Source organism: Echinops telfairi, unplaced genomic scaffold, assembly GCF_000313985.2.
Source record: "Echinops telfairi isolate 266 unplaced genomic scaffold, ASM31398v2 ScPeMD7_3;HRSCAF=10, whole genome shotgun sequence".
Taxonomy (NCBI): domain Eukaryota; kingdom Metazoa; phylum Chordata; class Mammalia; order Afrosoricida; family Tenrecidae; genus Echinops; species Echinops telfairi.
Window position 1 is genome coordinate 29,671,066 of NW_022103899.1, and position 14,829 is coordinate 29,685,894.

The 14,829-nt window shown below is 42.4% G+C and overlaps 1 protein-coding gene across 2 annotated transcripts; it reads left to right on the forward strand.

Moving 5' to 3' along the window:
* Positions 1-8,395: 8,395 nt before the first annotated feature.
* Positions 8,396-14,551, forward strand: CTLA4 (cytotoxic T-lymphocyte associated protein 4). Of its 2 annotated transcripts, XM_004701551.1 has the most exons (4): positions 8,396-8,501; positions 12,206-12,553; positions 13,033-13,142; positions 14,447-14,551. In XM_004701551.1, exons 1-4 carry the CDS (start codon positions 8,396-8,398, stop codon positions 14,549-14,551), a joined length of 669 nt encoding a protein of 222 aa, XP_004701608.1. The 2 variants fall into 2 exon arrangements, with proteins under 2 accessions (XP_004701608.1, XP_004701609.1); XM_004701552.1 differs by lacking the exon at positions 13,033-13,142 and having other exon boundaries at positions 14,447-14,502.
* Positions 14,552-14,829: the final 278 nt, after the last annotated feature.

Sequence of the window (14,829 nt, forward strand, 5' to 3'; positions counted from 1 at the left end):
CCCAATTTAAACCAATAATTTTAATTCAAGGTCTCATGGCTCCACATCACTATTCAATATTTTTAGAGTGGAAAAACCAAAAACAAAATTGACTTTCCCTTTGCTAGCCTGAAATGAAAATATCCAAGGATGTTGAACCCTCAGATATTTAACCACGGAATAACCGAGGGTTCACAATGTACAACCATAGATTATGTCTAGAGTTGTGTGAGCGTTCAGACTTCATCAGATAGCAAATAGTACATTCAGTCCCAGAGTCCGATTGAGACACGGATACGATCAGAACTTGAACATGTGTATTGTGATACTGACTTTAGTCTAACGTACCATTCATCCACTACAGATGACGAAAGAAGGGTTCATACAGCTCATTTACATCTGAAATGCACAGTTGTGCTTAATACATAGGCTAACTTTTATTGAGCACATATTATGTTCTAGGCACAGTGTTAAATTCATTATTGGCATCATTTTATTAAATCCTTACAATGGCCTATAAGACAGTCACCATAATTAGTCATATTTTACAAATGAGGAACATGAGGCTCAGAGAGAAAAATCTTGTGCAAAATCACATATCTAGTAAGTGGAAGAACCCAAATTTGAACTCATGCCTGACTCTAGAAATTCTGTGCTGCGCTTATTAAGGGATAGAGCATATCAGTCCTTCAATGATCTCCTTACATATTAGCAATGGAATGCAAGTAGGGGAAACAGAGCTGAGACCTAAATTGAAATATCATTTTCCATCTCCACTCTGTATTAAAGAAGTCCTATTTGGTAATATGTGAGGGTTGTAGTAATAGAGTTTGGAGTCGAGGGAGAAAGAATTGCACAGGACTGATTGTATATAATAGACTGATTGTATATAATAGACTCATGCACAGCACATAGTGATAGAATGAGAACCCAGGATTTAAATACAGTATTTGTTACTTAATAGGTGTAGAATTGTAGCAATTGGGGCCACGACAGGAACTATGAGTGGGTTTCCAAAAGTTCATATTGTTGTTAGGAGCCATCAAGTTGACTCTGACCCATGGAAATCTTTTGCACAGCAGAATGAAACACTGGATGGTCCTGCGTCATCCTCACCATTGATGCCGTCACTGTGTCAATCCATCTTGCCCAGGGCCTTCCTCATTTTCACTGCTCCTCCAGTTTATCAAGCATGATGTCTTTCCCAGGGATGGGCCTCTCCAGACAATATGTCCAAATATGTAAGATGAAGTCTTGCCATCCTTGCCTCTAAGGAGCACTCTGGCCTTACTTCTTCAAATACAGATCAGATCATTTAACTATCTATGGTACTTTCAATATTCTTCTCCAGCACCACAATTCAGCTGCATCCATTCTTTTATGTTTGCTTTGTCAATGTCCAGCTTCACATGTCCTCTATGCAATGGAGACTATCACGGCTTGGGTCAGGGGCACCTCAGTCTTCAAAGTAACATCCTTGCTCTTCAATACTCTAAAGAGGTCTTGTGCAGAAGATTTACCTAATGTAATATGTCTTTGGATCCCTTGACTACTGTTTCCATGAACTTACCTACAGATCCAGTTGTGAGGATTTTGATCCTCTTGACATTGAGTTGAAATCCACATCAAAGCCTGCAGTCCTCGTTCTTTATAAGAAAATGCTTCAAGTCCTCCTTACTTTCAGCAACCAAGGTTGTGTCACTTACATATCTAAGGTTGTTAATCAACCTTCCTCCCATCCTGATGCCATACTCTTATTCATATAATCCAGCCTCTCTAATGATTTGTTCAGCATATAGGCTGAACAAGTATGATGAGAGGATACAGCCCTGGCACCCACCTTTCCTGATTTTAAACCATGCCGTATGCCCTTGTTCTGTTTGCACAACTGCCTCTGGATCCATGTACAAGTTCTGAATAAACACAGTGAAGTGTTCCAGAATTCCCATTCTTCTAAATGTCATCCAGTTTATTATGGTCTACATAGTTGAATGCCTTTGCATAGTCAATGAGTCACAAGTAAACATCTTTTTGATGTTCTCTGCTTGGAGCCAAGATCCATCTGACATCACCAATGATATCCCTTGTTCCATATTGATGGGAATAGCAGTATCACAAGCACACACATAGACCCTTCACTTAGACTCATCAATTTGATAACTTTGTCACCATAGCTTTATTCCTCCCCCCCGCTTCACCAAAATTTGGTTCTGATTTTATACCACGCAGTATTCCTTTGTTCTGTTTGCACAACTGCCTTTTGCTTTCCGTACAAGTTCCACATGAGCACATGGAGAGGTGTGTGTCAGGGTTGTATCCTCTCACCATACTTATTCTATCTGTATGCTGAGCAAATCTTCAGAGAACCTGGCTTCTATGAAGAAGAATATGGCGTCAGGATTGGAGGAAGACTTATTAACAACCTGTGATATGCAGATGACACAATCTTGCTTGCTGACAGGGATGAGGACTTGAGGCACTTGCTGATGAAGAGCAAGGATGACAAGCTTCAGTACGGATTTCAACTCAATGTCAAGAGGACCAAAATGCTCACTACTGGATCAATAGATGACATCATGATAAATGGAGAAAAGGTTGAAGTTGTCAAGAATTTTGTCTTGCTTGGATCCACAATCAATGCTCATGAAAGCAGCAGTTAAGAGATCAAAAGATGTGTTGCATTAGGCATTAGACTTCTTTAGAATATTAAAAAGCAAGAATGTTACTTTGAGAACCAAGGTGTGCCTTAATCCAGCCATGATGTTTTCCATTGTCTCATTAACCGAGCCATGTGTGGTAGTTACATAATCTTGTGACAATTTGAGGATATTAAGAGTGAATGGGTGGCATTTAGCCTGTCAATCAGGTAACAGCCCTCTGATGACTCCTTGTGGGTGTGGCTTTTTCATGAGGATTCTGGGAACTTCCTCTCTTTTGGCTTGGAGGTGGGCCACACTCTTTCTCTGCTTCACCTTATGGTGAAGGAGCCACATGGAAACTCATGCCAGTGCTGAGATGCTTCCACTGCCATTGAATCTACAAGACTTTTAACCCATCAGCCTGTGATCTTCCTTCATTAGGAATCATTGTGACTGGCTGCATGAGTCTCAAGTGGAATTTATAGACTAGCATCGGACATATGGGCTAATATAAGGCTTATGGACTTGATCTGGACTGGGCTGGGATGTTTTCTCAAAATACAATTGCTCTTAGATATAAATCTCTCTCTTAAACATATAGGAGTGTCAATGAATTTGTTTCTCTAGTCAACCTGGCCTAACACACCATGCTATTTTCCATTGCTTCATATACTGGTGAAAGTTGGGCATTGAAGACTGAAGAAGGATGTATTTGAATTGTGGTGCAGGAGAAGAAAATTGAAAGTACCATGGACTGCCAAAAGGACAAACAAATCTGTCTTGGAAGAAGCAAGGCCAGAGTGTTCCTTAGAGGCAAAGATGGCAAGACTTCATCTTATATCTTTGGACATATTGTCAGGAGAGACCAGTCCCTGGAGAAGGAGATCAAGCATGGCAAAGTGGAGGGGCAGCGGCGAAAAAGAGGAAGGCCTTTAATGAGATGGATTGACACAGTGCTGCCACAATGGGCTCAGGCGTAGGAACAAGGATGAGGATGGCGCGGACCATGCGGTGGTTCCTTCTGTTGTGCATGGGGTTGCTATGGGTCAGCACCAACTCCATGGTACCTAGACCTCCATGCAAACACCCATACACATTTTTACAGAATGATTTGAGAGTTGTTGGTGTCCTGGCACGTTATCTTTAAATGCTTAAGTCTGGAAACAAGGACTTTCCTCTACATATCCTAACGTAATTATTACACTCAGGAAATACAACGTCCATGCAATGCTATTATTCAACACATAGGCTATATTAACGTTTCTCTGTCAAAGCAGAAACATTTTGCCATTGAGTTGATTCCTACTAATATTGACCGTATCGTATCGTAGAGGGTAGAACTACCCCTTTTGGTTTCTGAGACTGGAAATCTTTAAAGGAGTAGACAGCCTCATCTTTCTCCCTTAGACTATGTGGCAGGTTCAAACTGCTATTCTTTTAGCTAGTAACTCACTTTGTCATCAAGTTACCTAAAGACTTTATCGTGTTTTTTATTCCCCCTTCAATCAAGAATGCCACCTTGCATTTCGTTGTCAATTCTGAATCCCCTTAGTGGTTTTTCATACTTAAATTAAAAAACAAAACAAAATAAAAAAACATCTCGAATGGCGTTAACTTCTTTTTGAAGAGCCCACACTAGTTTGCTTTGTAGAATGATAGTTTCATCATTAGAGTCAGTTTGAACAGCTTGGGCAGTGACACAACAGAGGTGGTGCTGTGTTCTTTTCAGTGCAGGGGATCTGGAGGTGGAGGGCACTCTGTTTGGCCATTTGGTTAAGACAGTGTCTACTTTTCTCTTTTGTAATTATATGTGCTTTCATAACCAGGAAGTTTCTTTTTCTATGGCATACATTGTTTTGTTAAGAGTATATTTAGGGGATCTGGTAAGACTTTGGTGGTGTAGCAGTTATGTGTTGGGCTGTGAACCGCAAGCTCAGCGGTTTGAAACCACCAGCCACTCTTCTGGCGAAAGATGAGACTCTCTACTTTCGTAAAGTGTTACAGTCTCAGAATCCCACAGTGTCAGTTCTACTCTGTCCTATAGGGTTGCCAGGAATCATAATTGACTTTTTTTTTTGGGGGGGGGTAAGGCTTCTTTAAAAGTTGTTGTTATACCCCTTATCTCTTCTTTTATTAAACTCTTTTCACTAACTTATTCATTTTACAAATGTTTACAGAGTGCTCATTTTGTGCCTGTGGGTTAAGTAATCTCCTGTGCTTACTGTCAAGTTTCTCCATCTGAAAATCTCCATCAAGAAAACTACTGAATAAGGAAAAGAAATCAAACTTGACCAATGGTTACCAGGGGTGAAGGAGGAAGAGATTTTGCTTAAGGGACATTGAGTTTATGTTAATGGGGTAGAATAATTTGGAAAAGGATATCAATAATGGTTGTACAACACAGAGTATAATCAATGGCACTGAACTATACATGTAGAAGTTGTTGAATTGGAGAATGTTTTGTTGTGTATAGTTTTGCTACAATTAAAAAAGCAATTACACGAATAAAATGAGTACAAGGAAGAAGAAAATGTTCTAAAACTGATTGTGGTAAATGATTGTACAACTTTGCTTGATATGACTGAATTATTGAATTATAGGACATGTGGATGAAGTGCCAATAAAACTGTTAAAAAACAAAAACAAAATTGATGATCTGAAATGTAAATCCCCACCTAACTGGCAATTAAAAATAATAAATTAACAATGAAACATATAACTTTCCTCTAGTTCCTAAATGCTTCCTCCCCCACTATCATGATCCCAATTCTACCTTACAAATCTGGCTAGACCAGAGGATGTACACTGGTACAGATAAGAACTGGAAACACAGGGAATCCAGGGTAGATGAACCCTTCAGGACCAGTAGTGAGAGTGGTGATGCCTGGAGGGTGGAGGGAATGTGGGGTAGAAAGGGGGAACTGATTACAAGAATCTACATATAGCCTCCTCCCTGGGGGATGGACAGCGGAGAAGAGGGTGGGGGTGTGGGTGTGGGGGGGAAGACATCGGACAGTGGAACATATGACAAAACAACAATAACTTATGAATTATGAAGGGTTCATGAGGGGTTGAGGGGGGGAAATGAGGAGCCGATATTAAGGGCTCAAGCAGAAGGCAAATGTTTTGAGAATGATGATGGCAACAAATGTACATATGTGCTTGACACAATGGGTATATGTATGGATTGTGAAAAGAATTGTACAAGCCCCCAATAAAATGATTTAAAAAATAAATTAAAATAACAAAACAACACAGCATATTCAATATTCTTCCTATGTTTCTTATCCCAGTTATTCCCACCTTCATCTTCTCAGCAACCCGATGCAGAAATACCTCCTGTTTAGTTATTTATTTATTTTTTTATCATTTTACTGGGGGCTCCTACAACTCCTATCACAATCAATCCATCCATCCATTGTGTCAAGCACATTTGGAAGTACCTCCTATTATTTGGCACCAGTAACTATACTAGGTCGTTTACATATGTCACGTGCATTATCTCATTTAATCCTTAAAATAGCCCTGGGAAATAAACATCCCTATCTTCATGATGCAGGGTGCTCAGCCCCAAGTCAACAGCCAGTGAGTCCTCATAGTAGGATTCAAATGCACTTCTCTTTGACTTCAAAGTCTTAGCTTCAAAGCCTGGTTCCACTACCTACTACGCGATTAAATAAGTAACCATGGTGCTTCAGCTTCCTCTTTTCTCACATGGGGAATCCCTGTCTTGGAGGATTGTTCTGAGGCTTGAATGAGATTGAACTCAACAAACACTTAACCTATTCCTGGAGGCATTACCTACCCAGCCAAAAATCCAGTGATGCAAACTTTATTGACTCACTGCTAGGGCTGATCCTGGTTGCTCCCAGTGTCATTTCCTCTGTGTAGACCAAAGGTTTGCAAATGATAGCCCACAGGCTAAATCTAACTTGCAGTCTGGCTTTGTAAATAGTTTTATTGGTGCACAGCCACACCCATTTGTTGACTCCTTGTCTATGGCTGCTTTCAGTCATTAATCTGTCAGTGGTGTGTTGTTAGGATGCCCAGCAGGTTTAGCAGAATGTCCAGAGCCAAATTTATTAGGTTTCCAAAATTAGTTGCCCTACCGGTTCCTTTTCAGAATTTTATTTATTTAATTTTTACACTCAGCCCCCACCCCTTTCCTCCTAGTAATTAAAAACGTCTAAGGCCATTTGCTTTATCAGTCCTCAGGATCAGTTCAGCTACCCCCAGGGGGTAGTATCTCCTACTTTGGGAACCACTGTTCTAGATGAAAATAAACTAGGAAGAAAGGCCTGGTGATCTACTTCTGAAATTCAGCCAATAAATATCCTATGGCTCACAATGGTCCAATCCACAATTGATAAGGATGACCCAAGATGAGGAAGCTCATTGTACAAGGGGTATCCAGGAGTCAGGGTTCAAGAAAGCGGTAGCTTTTACTCAAGGATGGTAGAATTAAGCAATGTCTTTTGGTGAATCTTTTGCCTCTTCCATAATAATCCTCAGTAATCAGTTCAGGATTGGCTGCCTCTAAGAAGCCTTCTCTGGATTCCATAGGTAGAACCAGTGGTTTCCCTGGTTTGTATGTCCTTTAATTCCAGTTATCGGCCATTGAGGGCAGGATCACACCTTGTTCGGATCTCCAGTGCCCTGTGTAAAACCGGTCCTTAGTAAGTGCATGCACATTCGGTTGTTTTTGCTTGTCAGCATTTGAGCTGGAATTCCAGTTTGAAAAGGTGAAATTGTATTCTGTCCACAACTTCCATATATTTAAGAACTTCAATCATATTTGACCTTGGCTTTGGATCTACTGAAAGAGCCTTGGTGATGTAGTGGTTATGTGTGGGGCTCCTAGCTTCAAGGTTAGCAGTTAAAAACCACCAGCTGCTCTGTGGGAAACATGAAAGGGCTTCCTACTCCCGTACAGACTTACAGTCTCAGAAACCCAATAGGGGCACTTCCACCATGTCCTATAGGGTCACTGTGAGTTGGCATTTACTTGATAGTAGTGAGTTTGGAGTTTGGATTATCTTTTTGAAATACTCAGATTTGGAAAGCAAATCTATCCTTCTCCAACTCTCTCCTGGTCCTGTTGAGATGAGGCTTTTAAAAGTATCCGAAGTCTTTCCTAATCTCCTTAGGCAGGGCCACACCACACTCTTATGTTTGGGGCATTTTCTCTCAGCAAAGTGAGAGCTAGAACAAGAAGGAGTAGACTGAGACTGTAAAGCAAACCATAGAAGGATGGTGCTCTGCTGAATTCACTGATGCCCAGCCATGAATTCTGTCACTAACTCAAGGACTCAGAGAGCCAGCAGCTTAGCTGTTAGGAGAACACCAGTGAGGTGCATCGGATGGGAAAGGTGATTGATTGGCTACCACTGGGGTTGAAGAGGTTTCTTGGCCTCCAGGGAAATCTCCAAGTCTCCACTTAGTTATCCAGATCCTCAAAGTACCCAAGAAGCTTCAGTTTCAAATTGAGTGCACTTTCCATCCATGGATTGGCTTGTTTTGCTCAGTCTTACTTTGAGTGGTTGAGGTTTTCTATTCGACGTAACTGCTAAACCCACGGCTTCCTTTCTCGTAAAACCAAAACAAAAAAGCCTTATCTATTCAGGTACCTTCTGTGTGTGCACATGTGTAGCACATACCTGGGATCAAAGCCGACTATATAAAGTCCTTGATTCTGTGTGGGTTCAAACACATTCAAAGCTTCAGGATCCTGAAAGGTTTCGCTCAACTTCCTGAAGCCCCAGTCGACTCCCAAAGCCATGGCTTGCGTTGGATTCCACAACTGTGCGGCTCAGCTGCCCGCGCCCAGGACCCGGCTCCCCACCATTCTACTTTCTCTTCTCTTCATCCCCATCTGCTCCAAAGGTGAGTGAGGCTTTTGGAACACGAAGGTGAAGGAGGTATTTCTCCCATCTGGGTTTCGTTTCTTTCAGCAGCGAGTGCAGTGATTTAGAGTAAAGCCCAGAGCTAAAGGTCAAACTGCTCCTGGCAGGGATGGCTCAGGAAGCAGGAGGCAGCCAGCAGCATCAGCAGACAGTCAGATACATCGTTTAGAGCAGAGGGCCAGGGAGATCCCGCGCTCCTAATGAGTACATGTGAGTCCATTTGGGAGACACTGGCAGTATTTGAAGGTATTTTTCCCCCAATTCTCCACCCACCTCCCCCAATCTTCTGTAAGATCTTACTTCTGTGCAATTGGAAGAAAAGATCTTACAGGGAAGCAATTTAGGAGGGAAATCCTGAATGCATTTGAGTTTGCTGTCAGGATGAACTTGAGATTCTTTCTCCCCCTGGCTTTAAGCCAACTTAATAAAATCATGGGAAGAGCTTCTCTCATTTCCAATTCAAGGTCTAAGATCCTCTAATTCAGTTTCATAAAACTGGTTAATGAATCATTTCATAAACAAAGGCAATTTGAAACTGCAAAGTAACAAAAGACAAAGACTGGTAGCAGCCAGAAAAGAAGAAATGAAGGAGGCCAAGAAAGGAAGGAAGGAAGGATAAAGAAAGCGAGCCACCGGTTGATTCTTAGGTGCTGCCAGACCCACAGTTGGCCTTCGGGTGCAGTGTCCTCAATGTTCAGGTTCAATAAACCTCTTTAGAAATGGTCATCGGGTTTGTTATATGGCTAGAAATGATTAGCACTCCCAATACAGTTCAACCTGCTCTCTCTCTAGACCTTACTGATTAAGAAACCATGTGGCTTATTTATATGAAGTAGTCAAAAGATCCTTGAACATTTAATTTTTACTGGATAAGAAAGATTCGTATACATTTTCTGATGTTACATGTTTGAACATGTAAGGATGAAATATTCTTAGAAGTAATTAAAACCTTTTTTTTAAGGAAATCGATCTCAACCTATAACCAGGATCCTTCTATGGTAGAAACTAGGAAATTGATTGTGTTGAGATCTAGTGGTAATAACTGGGAGCTCCCCTCAGGGGAGGCCAGGAAACTTGGTCTTACTTAGGCCTAGTGTGAGTACTATACACATTATTCAGCACCCCTTTGGGCGGAATAAGACTGCAGCTCCAAGAGACAGAAGGTGAAGTAGGTGTGATAGACACACAAAAGCTACAATACAGGGAAGAATTTAATTGCCATATATGCTCAAGTATAAGCGGAGGCACCTAATTTTACCACAAAAAATTATGGAGCTTTTTCAGCATAAAAAATGTGCCGAATTCCATGATGCTCACCTTCCTGACACGATTGCTGAAGACAAAGCGGGTGCATAAGCAAATGTGGTGAAGAAAGCTGATGGTGCCCGGCTATCAAAAGATGTAGTGTCTGGGGTCTTAAAGGCCTAAAAATAAACAAGCAGCCATCTAGCTGAGAAGCAAAAAAGTCCACATGGAGGAAGCACACCAGCCTGTGTGATCACAAGGTGTCGATGGGATCAGGTATCTGGCATCAAAGAACAAAAAATCCTATCATTGTGAATGAGGGGGTGTGCAGAGTGGAGACCCAAAGACCATCTGTAGGCAACTGGACAACCCCTTACAGAAGGGTTGAGCGGAGGAGACGAGCCAGTCAGGGTTCAGTGTAGCAATGATGAAACATACAACTTTCCTCTAATTCCTAAATACTTCCTCCTCCCCACTATCATGATCCCAGAGGAAGTACACTGGTACAGATAGGAACTGGAAACACAGGGAATCCAGGACAGATGAACCCCTCAGGACCAGTGGTGAGAGTGGCAATACCGGGAGGGTGGAGGGAGAAAGAGGGAACTTATCACAAGGATCTACATATAACTCCCTCCCTGGGGGACGGACAACAGAAAAGTGGGTGAAGTGAGACATCGGACAGTGTAAGACTTGTCAAAATAATAATAATTTATAAAATATCAAGGGTTCGTGAGGGGGTGGAGAGGGAGGGGAAAATTGAGGAGCTGATACCAAGGACTCAAGCAGAAAGAAAATGTTTTGAGAATGATGATGGCAACAAATATACAAATGTACTTTACACAATGGATGGATGTATGGATTATGATGAGTTGTACGAGCCCCCAATAAAATGATTTAAAAGAACAACAACAAAAAAACAACAACGAACACTCACCCCCAGCAAAAATAAAAGAACAATAACAACAACAACAACAAAACGTGCTGAATAAAACTTCGGCTTATACTCGAGTATATATGGTAGGTACCACAATGGCGTTCTTGCAGTACCAAGGATGCTCTGGAAGTTGTGAACGTGATTCAACCTAAAGTAATCCAGTTTTAAGGAGAAGGTGGCATAGAAACTAAAGGATAGGTAAGATTCTTTTAGGTAAAGATGAGGGATGGTCAAGATGATACTTGTCTCACTAACCCAAGCTGCTGGATTAACCACACCTGTGGCTTCTTCCACATTGCTCTGAAGACAGATGTAGTTAAGGGTAGTTGAGTGCTTGCAGAGAGCGACTGGAGTCATTAAGCTCAGGGTGACCCCTAAGCAGGAAGGGCTATCTTGGTAACTAAGACTGGATTGGTAGGTTGCAAACAGACTGCATGGAGGACATTGAGCGGTATTTGTTTTGTTCTTGCAGGAAATGGTGAGTAAGGCATCAGAGGGTTTGAACAGATGAGTAGCACCATTCAAGCCAAGTTTGGGGATGATTACTGGTTGCCACTTGATGGACTAAAAAGGGGCCAGGCTAGTTATAGGAAGGCCAGTTTGGAGATGATTTGATATGAAGCCATTTTTAAAAATGATGTGTCTTTTTTGTATGGAGAATTCTTTCTCTTATCCTGTAGAAGCCAGAGGGGGGGGGAAAAACCCCACAGACACATGAAGGCATTTGAGTGAAGCACAGAGTGAGGGCGGAAGAGGTAATGGTGGTGGCAGGGGAAGCCCACAGAAATTAACAGCAGGGTTGCCTCAGGCTGGGGAGGAAACGACCCGGTGCCCTCTGCTCTGTGGCTTCCTTCATCTATCAGAATAACCTTTCTGCGATAATCGAGGGAAGGGCTGGTCAGCACACTCAGCCAGGGCTCAGCTGTTCCTCCTGGGAGATGGCGGTATCAGACCGTTGAAAAATAGGCAGAGGCCCAGGAAGTAGGCTTTGAGGACTGAGGCAAGATCCTGGACTTGAACATTTAGACCTCCCCTGAAGCTGCGCTAGTATATTCCTCTTATCAGAGAGGAAGCAACTTGGATATAACACCCACTTTGCATATCTGAGAAAAACAAAGGGCACAGGAGAGGTGTGACTTGCCCCAGCTCATGCTTCATGGCTTCTTCAGGTCTTTTATTTGTCACATGAATATTCTGCTACAACCATCTAAGGTCAAGAAACTATTTCCCATAAGGAAGCAGTCTTTTTGTTTGGCAAATTTTCTGGAAGACGGCTAATAGAAAGCTTTGGAAGAGACAGAGGGGGAGGAATCTGGGGTGCTTGGAGGAGGGAAGTCACAAGGGAAAACGATGGGTTTGTTGAAGGGGGGAAGATGATGGGAGGGCAGGTAAAGATGGGTCCTGCCCATCGAAGATGAACCTGCCCTGACCGGAGGCTTTGGCTGGGACTCGTCCTGGATAAGAATCACTTCATGAAATCTCCTTTCCCTTTTCCGTGGTAGCACTGCATGTGTCCCAGCCTTCAGTGGTCCTGGCCAGCAGTCGGGGTGTCGCCAGCTTTGTGTGTGAGTATGAGTTCGTATGCAAAGCCAAAGAGGTGCGGGTGACAGTTCTGCGGCAGGTCAACAGCCAGATGACAGAAGTCTGTGCCTGCACGTTTGAGATGGAGAAGGAGTTGACTTTTCTTGATGATTCCACCTGCACTGGCACTTCCAGTGGGAACAAAGTGAACCTCACCATGCGCGGGCTGGCAGCCATCGACACCGGGATGTACATCTGCAAGGTGGAGCTCATGTACCCACCGCCCTACTACATGGGCATGGGCAACGGAACCCAGATTTTTGTCATTGGTGAGCATTTGACGAAGCTGACATCTTTCACCTTATTGTTTTTCTCAGCAGGAGAATCATTTTCCTACTTAATTTCAGATGCTTCATTGCTCAGGACTGTGGGAAAAACTCTTGGTTCGCTTTAACGGTGCCCTGCCATTCCCCCCACGAGCAGTCTGATCATAAAATAAAATTGAGTGAGAGAAGTGGAGTTTTTCTCTGCTCACAAGTAGAGACACTCCCTCGGGGAGCTTAGCTATCATGAAGGCTACACACAAAAGGACTCACATCTTGTGACTTCCATATGACATTCCAGGAAGCGGCCTCAAATCACCAGATTTCCCTATAGGGCAGAGATATATTTTGGGGGCAGATATCAAGTTTGAGAAGCTCCAACTGCTCCCTTTTATGATCAATGGGGGAAGAAGGACCCCCGCCCTCCACCCCCCACTTTTTTCTACGATCATCTCATATATACTCTGCTGTGTTTTCGGTTGCAGATCCGGAACCGTGTCCAGATTTTGAATTCCTCATCTGGATCCTTGCGGCCATCAGCTCGGGCTTGTTTTTTTACAGCTTCCTCCTCACAGCTGTTTCTTTGAGCAAGATGGTGAGTGTGATGCTGACTTTGAAGGTTAGCGATGGACCAAAGGATCAGTGAGAGCAATGGACCCAATGATAGCGTCCCGTTCTCTTGAGCTGAAGCCGTACATACCAAAGAGGAAGGGCAGTGGTAAAGAGCACACTAGAATCCTTGGCATTGGCCTTTTGGGTTTCAGGATGACTAACCTTTTAGATGATGTGTTTGACATTGAGTGTTTGTGTGCTTCTGAATAGGGTTTCAGTTTGAGTCATGGTTTGAACAACACGGGGCAGCTGTTTTTGTTCTTTGCCTTCATGACAAATGTGCTTCAGTTTCCTGAAGTAACCCCAAAGCACAAACTAGGTCGGGCAAAATGCTTATAGAAGTGATCATCTGGATGGATTTCATTCTCCCATTGATGTGCCTTCTTTTTACCTGGGAAACAGCTCTTGGTACCACTCTCCTCACGCCTACTCTCACAAACACGACACCTGACCGTGGTTCCCTGTCACTCCGTCTGCTTACCTGGGATACTGTGCCTCATCGTCTAGCTCTGCTCCTTAGATTTTGTTCCTCCAGTTGTTGATGTTGAAAAAGGGAGAGGTATGGAATCAAACTTGCCGTCAATTTGTCTGTCTGACTATTCCTCTTAGCCACCTCTGCTTAAAGCTGGCATTCTCTTCTCTTAGCTCTATCTCTTGTGTTCAGTCTGCCTCTTTTTAACACACACACACACACACACACACACACACACACACACACACACACACACACTTCCAAGATCATTGCAGCTTAACAATCACGTCCATTCGATCCAGGTTCTTTCTGTCCCATTTACTACAAACTGTCACACAGTCTGGTAGAATAGACCTCAATTTACTGTCATTCCAGGTAATAAAAACTGAGAGACTGAAGCAGATAGGAAAAGTAATAAAATGAATATGAAGAGTTGAGAAACGCAGCTCTTAAACAGTGTAATTAAAGTTCATTTTGCATTATGCTAGTCCATCACAAATGCCAGTCAATTACCTTAAGTATTATGTGTTACTTCTGAATATTGCTCCAAATATCTTTTTCCTATCTTCTAGTCAGGGAAAGTAGTTACTGTTTACATCAATAGCACAGTTATTTACTTAAAATGAATTTTAATGGCTGAATCCAGAAAATATCCTGGGGTTTATGATTCTATATGTAGTGAACATTCAATTTTGAACAGGCAGGAAGCCAGTATTTGTGAGCTCCTATTATGATTAGAAGTGGCTTCTGTAATTTTTTATGCTAATTACTATCTTTTTGTGTATGTGCATGTTTGTGTGAATGTATCTTGGCAGCTGAAGAAAAGAAGCCTTCTTACTACAGGGGTCTATGTGAAAATGCCCCCAACTGAGCCTGAATGTGAAAAGCAATTTCAGCCTTACTTTATTCCCATCAATTGAGAGTTCATGGTGAAGAAGAACGACCATTCTCCAATCTCCAAGAGCTGAGACAATTCTAACGTTTTGACAACCAGCTATTTTTGTTTGTTTGTGTATTGTTGGGGGGGAATTCATCTCTCTTTAATATAAAACTGGATGTACAACCCAAATTAAGTGTACTACAATTTGAAGCAAATGAGAAGGAACTCAGAGCTGGGATGTTTCTGTCACATCAGATCCAATTTTTGGAAAAGCATCACTTGGGAGCAATAGGGGATGCAGCATTACAATGTGGGGTC